The sequence below is a fragment of the Agelaius tricolor genome, unplaced genomic scaffold, assembly GCF_023055355.1.
Source record: "Agelaius tricolor isolate 1412-34295 unplaced genomic scaffold, bAgeTri1.0.p SCAF_16, whole genome shotgun sequence".
Taxonomy (NCBI): domain Eukaryota; kingdom Metazoa; phylum Chordata; class Aves; order Passeriformes; family Icteridae; genus Agelaius; species Agelaius tricolor.
Window position 1 is genome coordinate 708,526 of NW_027269276.1, and position 16,959 is coordinate 725,484.

General features: G+C 52.0%; 3 protein-coding genes across 6 annotated transcripts in view; 2 read left to right on the forward strand and 1 right to left on the reverse strand.

Moving 5' to 3' along the window:
* The window catches only part of CTDSPL2 (CTD small phosphatase like 2), a 29,613-nt gene extending 27,249 nt beyond the window's left edge, over positions 1-2,364 (forward strand). The window contains exon 13 of the mRNA XM_071441087.1: positions 404-2,364. Coding sequence (XP_071297188.1) covers positions 404-469 — 66 coding nt within the window. The 3' untranslated portion in view covers positions 470-2,364. The remainder of the gene's footprint in view (positions 1-403) is intronic.
* Positions 2,365-4,730: 2,366 nt separating this feature from the next.
* EIF3J (eukaryotic translation initiation factor 3 subunit J) lies at positions 4,731-12,660 on the forward strand. Its single transcript, XM_071441093.1, has 8 exons — positions 4,731-4,846; positions 4,935-5,035; positions 8,450-8,507; positions 8,739-8,830; positions 9,222-9,336; positions 10,155-10,313; positions 11,284-11,357; positions 11,668-12,660. The coding sequence occupies exons 1-8, from the start codon at positions 4,819-4,821 to the stop codon at positions 11,794-11,796; spliced, it is 756 nt and encodes a 251-aa protein (XP_071297194.1). The 5' UTR covers positions 4,731-4,818; the 3' UTR covers positions 11,797-12,660.
* A 443-nt stretch (positions 12,661-13,103) lies between these two features.
* The window catches only part of SPG11 (SPG11 vesicle trafficking associated, spatacsin), a 30,200-nt gene continuing 26,344 nt past the window's right edge, over positions 13,104-16,959 (reverse strand). The window contains exons 35-40 of one of the 4 annotated variants that reach the window (XM_071441071.1): positions 16,703-16,810; positions 16,017-16,185; positions 15,329-15,417; positions 14,728-14,883; positions 14,030-14,181; positions 13,104-13,489 (exon numbers count right to left, since the gene is read on the reverse strand). In XM_071441071.1, the coding sequence (XP_071297172.1) occupies positions 13,306-13,489; positions 14,030-14,181; positions 14,728-14,883; positions 15,329-15,417; positions 16,017-16,185; positions 16,703-16,810 (858 nt within the window). In that variant the 3' untranslated portion in view covers positions 13,104-13,305. Of the gene's footprint in view, positions 13,490-14,029; positions 14,182-14,727; positions 14,918-15,328; positions 15,418-16,016; positions 16,186-16,702; positions 16,811-16,959 lie in introns of those variants that run through there. The other 3 variants (XR_011681390.1, XR_011681391.1, XR_011681392.1) reach the window with 3 other exon arrangements.

Here is a 16,959-nt window from a genome sequence, read left to right on the forward strand (position 1 = left end):
TTTAATATTTTCACCTATTGTTAAGGGTTTCTGAGTCACTGAGGTTGAGGCTGGTGAAGATCCAGGGACGTGTTCACACAGCAAAAGGGGGCTTGTCACTGCTGACTGTGCTGAAAATGCAGGGCTGTGGGATTGTGACATCAGTCGCCAGGAAATTGGGAACCCCTGAGCATTTTGATGCCATAGTGCCTGTTGCTGGCTGTGCTGTGTGCCTTTGCTCCTGGAAGGCCAATAAATCACTCCTGAGCTCTTGTGGGTGCTGTGGAGTTGTTTCTGTAAGTCTCTGGAATGGCATCATCCCTGTTTTCTGTTGGTGTGTTCAGAGAGGGGTGTCAGGCGAGGAGCCCTGCTGCAGGGGGGCTCTGGCTGTGCTCCTCTCCTAATGCTGCCCTTTCCCCCACAGAACGAAGACGTCCGACCTCACATCAGAGACAGATTTCGCTTGCATGATTTGCTACCCCCCGATTAAAGCCCGTGCTCGCGCTGCCGAGGGGAGGAAATGCAGGACCCTGTTGGACTAATACAAAACATTGCCATTACTGTTGAAATTTTGCATTTTTGTACCCCGTCTTGCTTTTCTTATCTTTGGTGCCCAACAATGATCAAGGGTTACAGAAAGAGACTTTCTACACCTGAGGTTGCCGCCATCAGTACAATCCAGTACCCGCAGTAGGGAGGCTAGAACAGAAAAGTCTTTAGAACTAGTGCAACTCCAAGGAAATTTTTTATGTACAGGACATCTGCAGTTTATAAAGAAAATTCTGTTTCTGCCACCAGCAGTTTGACCTGTAGAAACACAGGATTTTATGATACAACAGAGATTGAAAACGGACTCGGATTTTCTCTCTGTTCGGTGCTCTAAGTGGGTTTGTAGCCACTTTTCTGTTACTTTTAAGATTCTCATTTCAACAGGAATGGCCAGTAAAAGTTGTTTTATTTTTCCTGTTAAGGTTTATAACCTTTTTACATTTTTGACCTGTATTAGATTAGAATTTCATTATGCATTCCTTTTAGTTGAGGCGCTTCATAGTTTTTCTGGAAATAGCCAAATTTTGTTAGTTTTTTATTAAACAGTTGGCTGGCCGTTTCCCTGCTTTGTCTGCCTGCATCCTGTATATTTGTTTAAAAATATTCTCTAGTTTTAGCCCACGTAAGTTTCATTTAGAAAGAAAAAAAAAAAAAAAGAAACCCTGCATTTATATTTTCTTTCTGTAATATTCTACTGTAGTTGAAAACCTTTTCAAAAAAAATCAAGAGACTGGCTAGATAAGACGAAGATAAGAATTACTAACGTTGGGAATATCCTGAACCATTGCGATGGCACGTCCTCTGGACAGAGCACAGCTGGCAGTGGCACCACGATGGACAAGGAATACCTCACCCTCTGCTGTGCCCGGGGCCCGGGCAGGACGGGCTGCCCACCTGGCAGCTGTGGCCAGGCTGCTGCCCCCGGGCAGGGCTCCTGTGACACTCCTGGTTCCAATCCGCCTCTCCGGGGCAGGGCTGCCCTGCCATCCCACTGGTTTCCGAGGGAACAGCCCGGCCCTGGCTCCTAATGCAGCGCCCCGGAGGGATATTTTTGTAGCGGTGGGAGTCGCCTTTCCCGGAGGCTTTTTACGGAAGGTAGGATTTGTACGAGTTAGGAAGCTTTGCCTCTCGACTGCATTACCACGCCACAGGCTCGGACTGGTTTTGTGTAAAAGATGTCACAGAACGGCACTTTTTCTAAAGAGAAGTTTGCTATTTTGTATGCTTGATAAGAAAGTACAGTATTGGAAATTAAAGGTGGACAGCTGATAATTGAGAAGTATGTCAATTAATTTTTTATGTATATTACCTGTTTACTTGTACAATTTTATTGTACAAATTACATGCAGCTTCATTTTCAAATGAGTCCTTAAAATAAGGAAAATCTTTTTAGCAAAACATTTAATTTTTGTATTTTTGATTTTAAAAGGCATGAGTTATGTCAACTTTTTCCAGTGTATTAATGAAGATTTTAACTTTTCATCAGGTTGAGTGTTTTCTTACTATATTATCTGTTGTGTATGTAGCTAGCACATGGTGTCACTGAACTGTTAAAACTTAGCATGTAGAGCAAGCCTGTTTTGTGGAAAATCCTTATTCATTAAAAACAAAATCATCATGGCAGATTTTCTGCAAAAAAAGTGAAAACATTTGCAATTCAGAATACTGATTTTTTTTTTGTATTTAAAGAAAGGTATTTTGCTTGCAGGAAAGAAATACTACAGATTCATTTTAATGAGAATCTTTTAAATGTATTTATCTTTAGGGCATCTGGGCATCTTTACGCTGTTTGTCTTATGTCTTTATTGAAATAAAATGTACAGAACATTACCTTTACACCTGCTTGGTGCAGCTGTGTCCCCTGGGCAGCTGATGGAGAGATGGATGGATGGACTCTGGAAGGGAGGGGCAGCTTGTGTGCAGCTGCCCCTTGCTTTGCAGCCATTTCTCCCTTGTTCCTTGCGATGTAAATCTGAATCTGAGGGGGTTCAGTTCCCTGGTGAAGCTTTGCCTAACAGGGGATTATTCCTCCCAATTTCTCCACATCACAGAACTGCTGTAAAATTCACGGATCTGCCAGAAGGAGCCCAGCTTTAGCTCACGGCCTTTTCCAGCTGTGGCGGGATGTTCACCTGTTCCAGGAACATCCCCAGGTCCTCTGTGGCTCCAGCCATCCCAGAAGTGCTTCCAGAGCTGAGGAAACTAAAGGCATGTTGCACTTTCCAGCTGTGTGTGTGCTGTGCCCGTCAGATCCGCGAGGGAATCCCGAATGTGAGCGAGGGGATGTGGTTCTGCAGCGGTGCACAACGGGACTGACAGAGATACTTGGTAAACATATTAAATATTCATATTTTCCTGTGCTGCAAGCCTGGTGTTTATCACTGAACTCTGCAGAGTGCTTCTGCCTCCTGCACACCTTCCTGCTGTGAAGCAGACTTTTCATCCACAGGTTTTATTTCTGTTGTGTTCATCTCAAGGGGGAGCTCCCTGTTCCTGTGCCAGCTCTGGGTCAGGCTGTGTCCCCAAAACCCTCCTGTGCCTGGGGGGCTCAGCCAGGTGTGAGTGTGGCTTGTGCCCCCGAGCAGGGCACTGTGCAGCTGGATCACTGATTCTCTATGGAATATGGTCTTGTCCTTATGGAAAGCACCACATCCTATTTCCAAAGTTCTGAATGATTTTCTTTGTGGTCTGTGCTGGCTTGTGGTGGCCTGTTTTCCGTGTCCCTGTGGATTCTGTTCCACGTCACGCCTCCCAGCCCTTCGGTGGCAGTACCTGTTCAGGCCTTTGTTTTCCCAGCCTCGGTGTTCCTGCTTCCCCCACCTCGGATTCACCCCACCTGACAATCCCATTGCTTTTGGATGTGCCCGGACTGGAGTGGGAGGCGTCGAAGGCACGGATGGGGTTCAGGAAGAGCCCTGAAGTGGAACCGACCCTGGCAGGGGTGACAGGAGCCCTGCACAGCACCGTCCCTGCCCTGCACTGCCCTGCCAGCACCGTCCCTGCCCTGCCAGTGGGGCCGCTGGAAATCACCGAGCTCGGGGCAGGAGGGACCCGCGGCAGCGGAGGAGGAGTTTTTGTTCTTGGTACTTGCAAAAATGTCATTTGTGCTGATGGGGCCCAGTCTTGTAAAATACTGATGGGAAGAGAAGTCCTGTGCTACGGATTTCTGTTTCTTCTGCAATCATTTCTAGTCTACAGAAGCACAAAGATTTAATTAAATACTTATGCTCTGGATTCTGTTTTTATGATTTTTAGCTGATATCATCCTTCAGTGAGCCTCAGTTTTCTGTAAGTCAAGACATTGCTCCTGTCAGTTTTCAGCCTTGAAGTGGAAGAACTCCTGTCTGTGTTTTACTGTCAAGGAAAAATTTAAATATTCTGTGTAAATCCTTAGCATTCCAAATTGCATATTCTAATATTAATGTATTCCAAATTACTGCACAATTCCTGGCAATTTTGTGATTATCTCCACAGCACCCTGAGGCTCTGAAACTATGTAGACTTGGTGAAGATGTAACTTGTGACATGGTTTGAGCCGTAGGTATAGCCGTTATTATTTATATTGTCTCGAAAATGGAGAAGAACAGGAAAAGGATGATAAATTTGCAAGTCTCTATTTTCCTTTGTGTTTTTCCTAGACACGTGTGTGATTTATACAGGTGTATACAGAGATCATTGATTTGCTTTATGAAAGGCACGTTTTAAATTTATTATCTTCAGACAAAATCTATCCTCCTTTTCCGCTTCCTGGGATTCTCACAGAAGCTGGGAGCTGACAGTGAAGAAGTGAACAATTCCAGCTTTTCTCTGTTCATGTTACAGGACAGAGGGAAGGAGAGCCTGGCGCCCCGGTGTGGGTAAGCCCGCGCGTGGCGTGCCCGAGCCGTGCCGGGATCCTGCCGGGATGCTGCCGGGATGCTGCCCGGAGCACGGCCGGTCCCGGCCCGGCCCGGCTCGGCTCCCTCCGCTCCGCTCCCGGGCTGGGCGTGCGGCGGGGCCGCGAGAGCGCCGGGCGGGCGCTGCCCCGGGACAGACCGGGACTGCGGGCGGGGGAGCGGGATGCTGGGCCCAGGGCCGATCCCGATCTCGATCCCGGTACCGGTCCCGACCCCGTTCCTGTCCCGATCCCGATCCCGGCCCCGGCCCCGGCCCCGGCCCCGGCCCCGCCCCGTTCCCGCGCGACGCTCAGGCCCCGCCTCTCGGGGGCGTGTCCGGGGCGGGGCGGGGTCAGTCCGCCGCCGTCCCGGCGTGCCCCGCGCGGCGCTGCCCGGCGGCCGCGGTCGGGGCAAGATGGCGGCGGAGGCGGCGGACTCGTGGGGTGGGTGCGGCGGGGCCGCGGGGCCCGGGGCTGGCGGGGGCCCCCCCGCGCCGCTCCCCGCCCCTCACCCGCGCTCCTCTCCCCACAGACGCCGACAGCTTCGAGGTGGTGGAGCCGGTGGCGAAGCGGCTGGTGCCGGGGGTGGCCGGGGACCGCTGGGCCGGCGAGGATGAGGAGGACGACGTGAAGGTGCGGCCGGGCGGGCCCCGCCGGGACCCCGCGGCGCGGCGGCTGCGGGGCCCGCTATGGGGGCGGCGGGGCGGGCGGGCCGCTGCCATATGGCGCCCGAGTGCGGGGCCGCGGGCCCGGCCGGGGCGGGCGCCGGGGCGGGGGCTCGGGGCCCCGTCGGGCCGGGCCGGGCGGGTTTGCGCGGCCCCGGGCCGGGCTCGGGCCTCGGCAGGCGGCGGGGCCGGGCCGGACGCCCCCGGGGCTCCCGGGCACGGCGGCTCCGCCCGCGCGGCAGCGGCCCCGGGTCGGTCACGGTGACAAGCGGGAATGGCAGGAGGAGCCGAGCCGCCCTGGCCGCAGCCGGGGCCGCCGTCCCGGGACGTGCAGCGCACGGAGGGTCAGGCAGGTGCTCCGGGAGCGGCACCTCCCGCTCTCTGGGGGATCCACCTGCTGCGCTCCAGCTGCTCCCCGGCTGCAGGGCACTGTGCCCCCGCTGTCTGCAGCCTTTCGGGCCCTGCGCTGTGGGTGGGATGCGCTGCTGAGGCGTCGGGACGGGGTTAATGACAGCAGTGTGCTGTGTTGGTGCTTCTGCTGCTGACCAGAAGCTTCTGTGCTCTACCAGCACGTCGTTTCCACCCGATTTTCCTGCTTCTCCACACGCCACGAGGTGGGATCTTGCCGTGTTTCAGCGTGGTGTCTGCACGGCAGTGGGATAAAACGTGTGGATGATCATTGCTGGTGCTTCTGCAGGCAGAGCTCCCTCAAAGGCTGTTTGCTTCTGCTCGGCTCCCCTTGGCAGGCTGGTGGTGCCACAAAAACGTCCATATTTGTATGGATAGTGCTAAGGCCTGCCAGGGAATGCACAAGGAGCGCACCAGATGGGTTTCAGGGCCAGGCTGGACAGGGCTGCAGCAGCCTGGGACAGTGGAAGGAGTCCCTGCCCAGGGCAGAGGGTGGTGCTGGGTGGTCTCTGAGGTCCCTGGGGACCCAAACCATCCCGGGGTTCTGTCAGTGGAATAAGGTGACTACAAAAGACCTTTTTGTTTTCTCCAGCCCTAGGACATTGTAACACTGGGTGAGGACTCAGGGTTGGTTTTGAGGACACTGTTACCAGAATCTCTGAAAAGCCCCAGCAGTTTTTCTTGGGGCTCAGGTGCAGTTCTTCCCATAAACAGTACGGGAAAAGTATATCATCTTTTAAAAACCCTGAAGTTAGCACATTTCTGTGATTCTGTGTGTAACTTTCCTTCTTAAATTGAATAGTAGCCCCAGCCTAGTGTCCCAGGTGTCACATTAGAGCAGCAGGACAAGGACAGGGGTGTGCACAGCAGCTCCAGGCACTGGGAATGACTGTGGGCAGCGTGGAACTGCAGGGGTGGAAGTGGCACAGGTGTGTGTGATTGACAGCTCTGTGACTGACAGGTGTGTACAGACACCTGCAGCTCAGACTGTTTGTGACATTTGCTTTTCCTCCTTCCTTACAAAGTGAGAAACTTTCCTGCTGGATAGAATGTGTCCAGGAGAACTGGACCAGAGTGGTTCTCTTGGAGACACCTGAGGGGTCTCTGTCTGTTTAATAAAGGAGCAAACATTCCCCACATGGAATCCCAGAATGGTTTGGGTTGGAGGGGAACTTAAATCCCATCCAGTGCCACCCCTGCCATGGCAGGAACACCTTCCACTGCTCCCAGCCCTGTCCAGCCTGGCCTTGGGCACTGCCAGGGACCCAGGGGCAGCCTCAGCTGTGCTGGGAGTTCCATCCCAGTCCCTCCCCACCCTCCCAGGGAACAATCCCTTTCCAATATCTCATCCATCCCTGCCCTCTGGCAGTGGGAAGACATTTCACATCTTACACGTACTTTAATGCAGTTGCTTAACTATTTCCAAGGGATTATGGGTTTAGTGCCAGAGCTGCATCTAGAGAGGATCCAGCAAGGAAAGGTGTTTTATTTTGGTTTATTTTCCTTTGGTTTGCTCCTCCTGCCAGACTCCCAAAGGCCCCTGCTCAGGCCCTGGATCCCTCAGTGCCAGGGCCCACATGGGGAAATCCCCACGTGAGGGAGATGACGTGGTCTAAAGTGGCAGCACAAAGTGTTTTCTGGCCATGGCTTTCCTAAGGCATCTCACATTGTGGAATGTGCTTTGTAGCTGCAGATCTGTGTTTTGGAAGGTTTTTGAGTAATGAACTTGCAGTAACTGTTAATTTGGGAAACGTCAACTTCCCGGGTTTAAAATTAGCACCTTTGGTAACAAAACTCCTCTCAGTGTTCCCCAGCACATGTTCCCCAGAAGTCAGGCCTGCTGCCAGGAATTTTCATCTATTGACTCAGGGCTGGCACAGCCAGAGCAGGGCAGGGCCTGCTCCATCCCAGAGCTCGGCTGGAGCTGGGAGCCAGTGCCCGGTCCCAGCCACAGGGAGGATGTTCCTGGGCGGGTGAAGGACACAGAAACAGTGTTGAAATACTGGGGAATGAATGTGTTCTCTGGGAATTACTGTATCACTGCAAGGACACAGCGCTGGGGCAGTTGGCTCTTCCTGCAAGAGAGCTCCCTGGCTTTATAAACCAGGCCTGGCTGGCAGGACTTGGTATTCCCTGGCTTTATAAACCAGGCCTGGCTGGCAGGATGGGATTGGGGCACATCTCATGGCATCGAGTCCTTGCCCAGGTGCCCTCTGTGAAGTGTCCCAGACATCCCAGTGCCATGGATGAATCCCTCATGGCCAGGCTGCCCTTCCCCTGCAGTTTGACTCGCAGCCTGGCCAGGCTGGGGCTGAGGCAGCTCCTCAGTGCTGAGTGGAGCTGTTTAAGCAGTGGGTGTAGCAAAGTTAATTAGATGTGAGCTAAAATAATGCTGCTCCAAATTCAAGTCAGCTGCATGGAATGTGGAAGGGAAGCCGAGTCCCCTACAGGTGCCAATTATCCGGGCTGAGCTGGTGGAAGGACTCGGTGTCTCCTTGCTTGGATCAGCACATCCCGGTGCAACGTGGGGCTCTGCACCACTGCCTCTGCTGGGGCCTCCCAGAAAATCCCTGCAGCCATGGGAAGCTTTTCCCAGCCCAGGAGAGGGGCCCTGGGTGCTGTAGGACAGAACAGCCTGTGCTGCTCTGACGTGGTTTCAGCTGGGCTGGGGCTTTCCAGCAGGGCCCCCATCCCTCAGGGATGTTCAGTGTCTCAAAATGCCAGAAATGAGAATAAAGTCCTGTTTGTGCCAGTGGTGTTTGTGACCTGGCTGTTGTAATGACTGGCACAAGATGGTTGTTTGACCAAAACCTGCCTTTTTCATAGTAGGAACTGGCCCCAATCAGTGTGGACAGCTCCAAAAACCCCTGAGGTCCAGCTCCCATGGCTCTCTCACCCTGATACCAGATCAGTGGGTTTGTGGGCTCTGGAGGAGGTGACAGGCGTCTGTAAAAAGATCTTCACTGTTTTGCAGGATAACTGGGATGATGAGGAGGAAGAGGAGGAGGTGAAGGAGACAGAGGTAAAACAAGGTGAGACTTTAAGATAACCCCTGGCTCTGTATCAGCATGGGAACAGGCACTGGACGTGTCTGGGGTGTGTGAGGATCAAACCTGAGCGGGGCTGGGGCTGGGTTTAACAGAAATGTCTTTAACTCTCTGCTCAGTCCCAGGAACTGAGCTTCCAGTGTTTCTGTGGTTGTGTAGGGGAAAAAAAATGCATCAGACTTCTGAGAGCTGTGTTTGTTGTTCCACCCTTTACAGAACCGAAAGTTTCAGAAAAAAAGAAAATAGCAGAAAAAATCAAAGAAAAAGAAAAGCTACAAAAGAAAAAGCAAGAGGAGCTTAAAAAAAGGGTAACTCCTGATTTCTTCTGGGTCACATAAAATTCAGAGGGCAGGTTTGATTTGGTTTTTTAGAGGTTGAGCAAGATCTGAAAAGGTCTTGACTCATCTGATAAACCAAACTTAGGTCTTGTAAGTGATCCCATTCTGGGGCTGGGAGCTTTAATTCCTGCATAGTTTAACCAGTGATTGGATCAGTGTTATCCCAGTTCCTTTGTGTGCAGCACGTGATGGAACAGGCAGGAGTGGGAGTTTGGTGTTTTGAACAATTTATGGAGACTGCAGGGAACGGGTCCCAGGTTTTCCATGTGCCCCGAGTCGAGGCAGCAGTGAGTGCTGCAGTGGCTCTGGAGAAGGCACCATGTCTGTAGCGTGCCACCTTCTCTGTGTGCTCTCCCTGCAGTTAGAGGCACCTGAGGAACAGAAGGAGCTCACACCAGAAGAACAGTTGGCAGACAAACTACGGCTAAAGAAGTTACAAGAGGAGTCAGACCTGGAGCTGGCAAAGGAAACCTTCGGTGAGTTAAAGCAGCAGGAAATAAATAAACCCCTGGGACCCTGCAAAGCATGAGCAGGGTTTGGCTCTCAGCATGCAGAGTTGTGGCACTGAGAACAAAGAAGTAGCAAAGATGCTGATGCACAGCAGCATTCCTCAAACTGGAAGAGTTTCCTTAATTATGGTGAATGATTCAGCTCATTGCTCAGGGGAGGTTGTCACAGATCTTGGGGGGTGTGCACAGCTGCAAAGAACCAGCTGAGTTCTGCACTCAGGAGGCTGAGGCAGGAATTGTTCATGTGAGGGAAAAGGGGCTTCCTGGTGCAGGTTGTCCAGAGAACAGGAATAGCTGGGTCAAATTACTGAGTTTGACTCGGCTTCAAAAATTGTTGGACAGAGGCTTTGGACAAGGGCATGGAGTGACAGAACAAGGGGGGAATGGCTTTCCACTGACAAAGGGCAGTGTAAGGTGGGATATTGGGCAGGAATTGTTCCTTGTGAGGAGGGATAGGCCCTCGCACAGGGTGCCCAGAGAAGCTGTGGCTGCCCCTGGATCCCTGGAAGCGCCCAAGATCAGGTTGGATGGACTTGGAGCAACCTGGGCTAGTGGAAGGTGTCCCTGCCCTGCCAGAGTGGCACTGGATGGGGTTTAACCCTTCCAACCCAGACCATTCAGGGTTTCTATGAAATGACTGAGTTTTACAGCAAACTCCCTTCTTTCCTGTAAGGCCAGGGATGGGCCCTGGCTGTGGGGGAGCAGAGCTCGGGGAGGTGGGAGCCAGACCCCCTTTGAGGGCTCACAGCTCATGTTCTGGGTAACAGCCCTGCCTGTCCCTGCAGGTGTAAATAGCACTTGTGGAATAGATGCCATGAACCCCTCTTCAAAAGATGACTTCACGGAATTTGGGAAGCTGCTCAAGGAGAAGATCACACAGTACGAGAAGTCCTTACATTACGCCGGGTTTTTGGAAGCGTTGCTTCGGGACGTCTGCATTTCCTGTAAGTGCAGACAGCCCCAGCTCTGCTGCCAGAGCTGGCTGCAGCTGAAGGGGAAAACGTGCTGTGATAGTGCTCAGAGGGGATTGCTCTGTTACTTTGTACTAAGTGAGGCACTGACCTGATTCCATTCCCGCAGACTCCACTAAGGATCCTCTCCTCGTGCAAGAGTACTCTTTCTGCACATTGGTTAGAGACAGTTCTCTGAAAAGTGTGAATTTTTATGCTGATCCAAACCCTGCATGTTTTTCTTGAAGCCATTTCTAAAATAATAATAGGAGTAAATTTTCTGAGGCAGATAATTTGTGTACTTCATTTAGAGGGAAACTATTACAAAATCAAGTTCATGTAATTCTGGAGCTGCAGATTAACTGTTCTGGAATTTAGCATGTAACTATACAGAGATGAAGTAATTTAAACTCCTATTCCCAGTGCCCTGGTGGCTGGAGCAGTGGCTGGGATGGTTCCCTGTCCTGTACCCAGTTGTCCTTGGGGGGGGGTAACTCGATCCCAGCAGGAGCTGCCTACATCCATCATCCCAGCTGGCAGCTTCCATCTCAGGGCTTCCAGAGCTCCTAACAGGAGGCACTGCCAGCCTCTCGCACCACTTATTGATAAACAGAATAATTTATTGTTAATCCAGTGCTCCTTTTAATACATTTTACTGTATTTTACTGTCTCCATATTTTACTGTTCAAATGTCTCTATAAAACCCTTGTGTTCAGTGACTTTATTTGCAAGTTTTACCTTCTACAAGGCTCAGGCTTCCAAGGAACCAGCTGGAATCTTTGTTGGGATTGTAAGGACCAGAACCACCCACTCTGTGTTCTGCTGATTTAAATCAAGTAATTGCCCATAGTTACACTAATGCTTATTTCTAGTTTTAGAGACTGTGGATGTTACTTAACTGCCTTATAAGAACAAAATTGATAAGGAATCTTTTTTTTTTTTTCCTTTTTCTCCCCTGATGCAGTGGAGGTGGATGATTTGAAAAAGATCACAAACACTCTGACAGTATTATGCAGTGAAAAACAAAAACAAGAGAAGGTAAGGCTGGGGCTGTTCCTCAGGGATCACAGCCCCTGCTTGGGGCTCCCCTGCATTTATTAGTTACTTGTTGAGAGTCCAGGGGAAATAGGATGAAAGGCAAAGGGTGGCAGGGTTGTGGTGCAGGGGGCTGGGGACACCTGGCACTGTCACAGCTTTCCTAAAAAGAGAAATCGTAGGGTGGAAAGCATCAGCAGGGCCACGCTCAGTGCAGGGGCTGTGGCAGCTCAGTGCCACTGGGCTGAGCCTGGCTGGGGCAGTGACAGAGCTCTGGGCCTGTGCAATAACCACCCTTGTCCTCTTGGCACAGAATAAAGCCAAAAAGAAGAAAAAAGGTGTTGTGCCTGGCGGGGGGCTGAAGGCGACGATGAAAGACGACCTGGCCGACTACGGCGGCTACGACGGCGAGTACGTACAAGACTTTGAAGACTTCATGTGACATTTATCTCCCTTCTGTTGTCTTTCTGTTGCCCATAATCCCTTAAACATGTAGCACAACCTTTCTTCCTCTAAATTCTGCCAAATGCTACAATCAGAATTGCAGTATCTGTGTGCTGGGGGCTGGAGGTGCTGGGTCCGGGCGGGAGCTCCGGGCGGGGGTAGAACGGACAAGGTCTGTAAATTGCAGTTAAAAACCCAAAATTCTGATAATGGGCACTGCTGCTATTCATAGCAACAGCCACTAAATCGGGAAGGAATTGGAACAAGGTGAAGGATTATAACCAGCACAGCTCCATGACATGGCCTTAACTGTTTCTGCTCCAGGGCCAGGGCTGAGCAAGAGCAGTTTGCAGCAAGGGCAGGGTGTGCACGTAGAGTTCCAGTCGCTTTGTCTTGAGTTAGAGCTTGAGGATTTCAGTATTTTGGGAAGGGAACTGCTAACTTCAGTGTGGAATACTGCACCTGGGAGCCTGTCCCCTGGGACAGCCACTGCTCCAGAGCCTGACACCTGAACAGCACCTGCTGGGGCAGAGCAAGGCAAAACCCCTTGTGTCTCAAGGATGAAGTTTATTTAGTTCCAGTCATTTAAATTTCTACTAATGCAGCTGTCTGGGTTGGGTGTTCTTTAACAGTTAATTAAGGGGTTAAGTGTAAAAGAAAAACCAAGCCACATGAATTCCTTGGGGCTCTCCTGGGTTGTGGTGGGTCTCACAACTCGGCCGTTTTCTTTCATTAAAAACCAAACTTGCTTAGCAAACTGCAGCAGTTCCTACAGTTGGGCAAATTGTTATGTTAACAATTACAACATCTGCAATGTTTTATAAAGCAACTAATTTAATAAAAATCACTATTGAGGACTTCACTAGGCTGGCCTTGGAGCAGAGTTCTTTTTGGGGCCTGACAGGAAAAATACCTGAAGAGGGAGAGCTGCAAAGCTGAGCTGTGCTGGGAGTCTGCCCATGGCCTGGGCCTGGAAAGGAATTCACATTTAATAACTGTAAAAATACATTTGCACTTGATTATTTCTTTTACTCCCAGACAGCAGAATTAGGAATGGGCATTTAAGGCTGTACAAGATTTTAGAAATCAGACTGGACTCAAAGAAGACATTATTCTATTGGGTACCTGAAACCTGCAGTGATTCTGCTCGTTCCACCCCCTTTACGTGGCCATTCTGTACACCTGTTTCAGCCTCTTTGGATACAATTCCTGGGCTGCTCCCTCCCCATGCCCCTGATTTAAAGGGCTGCTGGATCTCTGCTTCACCCCCCACCTGGGCCAGTCAGGGTTGGCTGGTGACTCAAGTAATTTATAAACAATAAGATTTATTATACAAAACACAATTTTTAGGTTAACACAGTCAGCATTTAACTACTTACAACCTTGTTCCGTTTTCTGGAGTAATTTTTAGGGAGCAGCAGAGCCCTGTGAGCAGGCCATTGATAAAATCTGTGTAAATCAGCAGTGAGCCTGCAGCCTGTGCTCCGGGCTGGAATTCAGCTGGAATTCAGTTGGATAAGAGGTCATTGAGGCAGCAGCCAGTCTGAGGGTCCTTCAGCAGGGAGTTCACCACGTCATAGAACTTGTGGTCGTAGGCCAGCCTGTAGTAGGTGTAGATGTCCTCGCAGTGGGTGAGGAAGCGCTTCAGGTTCCTCAGGGCAGCATCAGCAGGGGCGTGCTGCTGTTTGACCCTGCAACAATTGCACATGGGAGTGGAGACACAGAACCTCCCCAGGCCCCTGAGCCTCTTGCTCTGGGCCTGCTAGAATGACATTTCAACACGAGGTCGTACTCAACACCTACACTTGAATCTCCTGGTTGTTAATTTGCTCTGATTCATTTTAAGGATTTGCTCTGCCCAGCCCTGAGCTCCCTCCTTGTCCAGCTCGAGGACAAGGCTGGAGCAGAGTGACACCCATGCTGTGCCAGGAACCAAGCCTACCAACAAATCCTTCACTGGCACGGTGGGCAGGCCCTGGCACAGGGTGCCCAGAGCAGCTGTGGCTGCCCCTGGATCCCTGGAATGCCCAAGGCCATTTTGGACATTAGGACTTGAAGCACCTGGGACAGTGGAAGGTGTCCCTGCCATGGCATTGGATGGGCTTTAAGGTCCCTTCCCACCCAAACCATTCTGGAATTCCATCTCAAGCCCCCATAACAGGTTGGACAGTTTAACCCTTTCCCTCCCTCTCAGGGGCCCTGTGCAGGTAGAGCTGCAGAGCCTCACTCACTTCTTGGCCACCTCCTCAAAGAGGCCGGGCCGCAGCGGCCGCTGCTGCCGGAACTCCTCCAGGTACACGAAGTCGCCCCTGGTGATCACCTGCTGGAACAGAACCTCAGCCCAGTCCGGCAGGAACTCGTAGGCCTCGGCCACGATGGCTGCCTGCAGGGAGAGCAGGAACAGGAGGGGGATGGCACAGAGCATTCCACACTGAGAACTCACTGCACAGAACCTTCCATGCTGAGAACTCGCTACTGGGGAGCTTCTGCTCGGCCCAGCCCTTGCTGCTGTTCTTGAGAGCAGCTGGGAAATACAGGGTAACAAATAACAGCAGAGAAATACAGGGAGCAAAGCACTGTGCACAACCTTCCTCAGCCCCTAAAGAGGGACAATTTCCACCATCCCAGACTGCCCCAAGCCCCATGCAGCCTGGCCTTGGGCACTGCCAGGGATGCAGGGGCCGCCACAGCTGCTCTGGACACCTGTACCAGGGCCTGCCCACCCTCCCAGGAACAATTCCCTCCCATTATCCCATCCACCACCCTCAGGAAGCCACTCCCTGTGTCCTGTCCCTCCATCACACGGGATATAAGGTTGGGGTAACAGCCACAGGCTCTGAGGCCAGGAGAAGGAGCTGAGCACTCAGGCACTGCAGTGCCCAAATTAGAGGAGTTCCTGATAGAGGAGCCCAAGGGGAGCCCAGCTCACCTGGTAGAACCTGGGCAAGGCCAGGATGGCTCCTGGCAGCTCCTGCCTGCCCAGGTTGATGATCCTGGTGCTCTGCCCTGAGCCCAGGAAGTGCAGCTGGAGCGTGATGAGCCGCGTCTGGCGGCGGCAGCGCAACGCCTGCCGCACACACGAGTCCTGGAACAGAGCAGCTGAGAGCTTCCAGGGGAGCCTGGGGACAGCCCTGAGACAGCTCAGAGCCCTGCAGGGCCCGAAGCAGCGACAGAGCACTGCAGCTTCACATTCACCATCGGCATTCAACAAAGCTTCATTCCCACAAATACTTCCACCATAATTACGCTTGGGTTTAAATACTGTAATTGTTTTAACCTTGCTCATTAGGCTCAGGGTCCCTGCCCTGACAGTGGGGAACACACCTGTAACCCAGGCTTTGTTAAAGCCTGAGCAGGGGCCAGCATGGCACACTCAGATACAGCCATGCTCCTGGTGCCCCTGGGCTGCAGAGACACAGATCCCTTCTGCACTGGGCCCTGCACACCCTCCCCAGGGCAGCTCGGGGTGTTCTCCCAGCACAGCCCACTCCTCAATGCTCCACAAATCATTTCATTCCATCTCACTTTACCTTGGAGTAACTTTCTGCTGCATCAATGAAGAGAGTCACAGCTTTCAGCAGCAGCTTCTTTAAATTTGGAACATCCTGAAGAGACTCCTCTGAAACGGGAAAAAGGAAGGAATAACCAATTATTTATAAAGGTGACAAAGTTACTTTTAAAACTCCCTCCCAGTGCCAAGTCTGTCCCTGGTGTTGTCTCATAAAGCACCAAAAACTAAACCAACATTTATGTATTAAAAAAGCAGGATGAAACACAGTGCCTGTTCAGTTAATGGGCCAAAGCTTTGCTGGAGCCTGGTTGAGTGATGGGAAGCTGGAAAGAAACCCCAGCCCCACATTTGTGGCAGATCCCAGCACTGACCACTGCCAGAGCCACTCAGAAATCCCTTGGCACAGCTCCCGCTGTCGCTGCTCTCACAAGCACTGGCTGCCCACGCTGCAGAGCTCACCCCGTGGCTGCCACACTCGCAGACAAACCCCAGCACTTCACAGAGCCCCTGTGAGGCCACTGTGTCCCATCCTGTGGGCTGAGGGAAACCTGGCAGTGTCCCTGCTCCGCGGGAATGTTACATCAGGAAAGAGCCCCGGCTGTCAGACCCTCTGTGCACACCCAGGGCAGGAGCCTCCCGCCGGCAGCAGCAGCTCCAGGGCTGCTCCAGGAGCCCAGCACCTCCCCTGCCCGTCCGCCCCCGCTCACCCCAGGGCCGGCACTCGATGAGTTTGAGCTGGGTGCAGGCGGCAGCCTCGTGGTTCTGGCCGATCTCCCGGCACATGCTGAAGCACAGCGCGATCATGTTGTGCTTCTCGCTGTCGCCGGGCCGGCAGCGCTTGGTGTAGTCCAGCAGTGCTGCCTTCAGCGTCCCGCTCTGGGCACAGAGGGCACCCTGAGCACAGCCTGCACCCACCCTCTGGGCACCCTGAGCACAGCCTGCACCCACCCTGTCCCCAGAAGGGACCACTGCACCTAAAACCCAAAGCAGCCCCACGCCCGTGCTCAGCTGGGCATGAAAATCCAGAACCCGTGTGCTTCTTTGCATACCAATGTCAGTATGTGACATTTCTTCATGGCTTACTTTAAACAGCTGTGAGTATCTGTGATTTTTAAAACCCCCATGAAACTTTAACTGCAAATAAAAGCAAAGCAAGGATGTTAAAACTCTGACAATGTCAAGTTCAAGCTTCAATGCTGCTCTCGTTGTAGCACTGAACTAATTAGGAAATAATGTTTCAACTAAAATAAGAATAAACCCCAGCATTAATTTATTTCTATGAAACCTGACTCTCTATTCAGGAAGTAAATTTTACTCAGAAAGTAAAATGTCCAGACAATTTCAGCCTGTGTAAACTGGGTGTAAATTCCCTGCACGTTTGTCCCTCACATACCGGGTCCAGCTTCTTCCTCATGAGCACCTCGAAGTAGTGTTTCTGGTGCAGCAGCTCAAAGATGTAGGTCATCTCATTGTACCTGCCAATGCCTGTCAGCAGGCGCACCTGGGGACACCAGGGCACCTCAGCAGCTCCAGGGGAGTGAACAATCCCCTCCCAGGGCAGCCCAGGCTGCACATGTTCCCCTGGAGCCATGGGGGTACTCCTAGACCAACACAAACTGCAGCTGCCCCACAGGGAGCTCAAAGGGCATG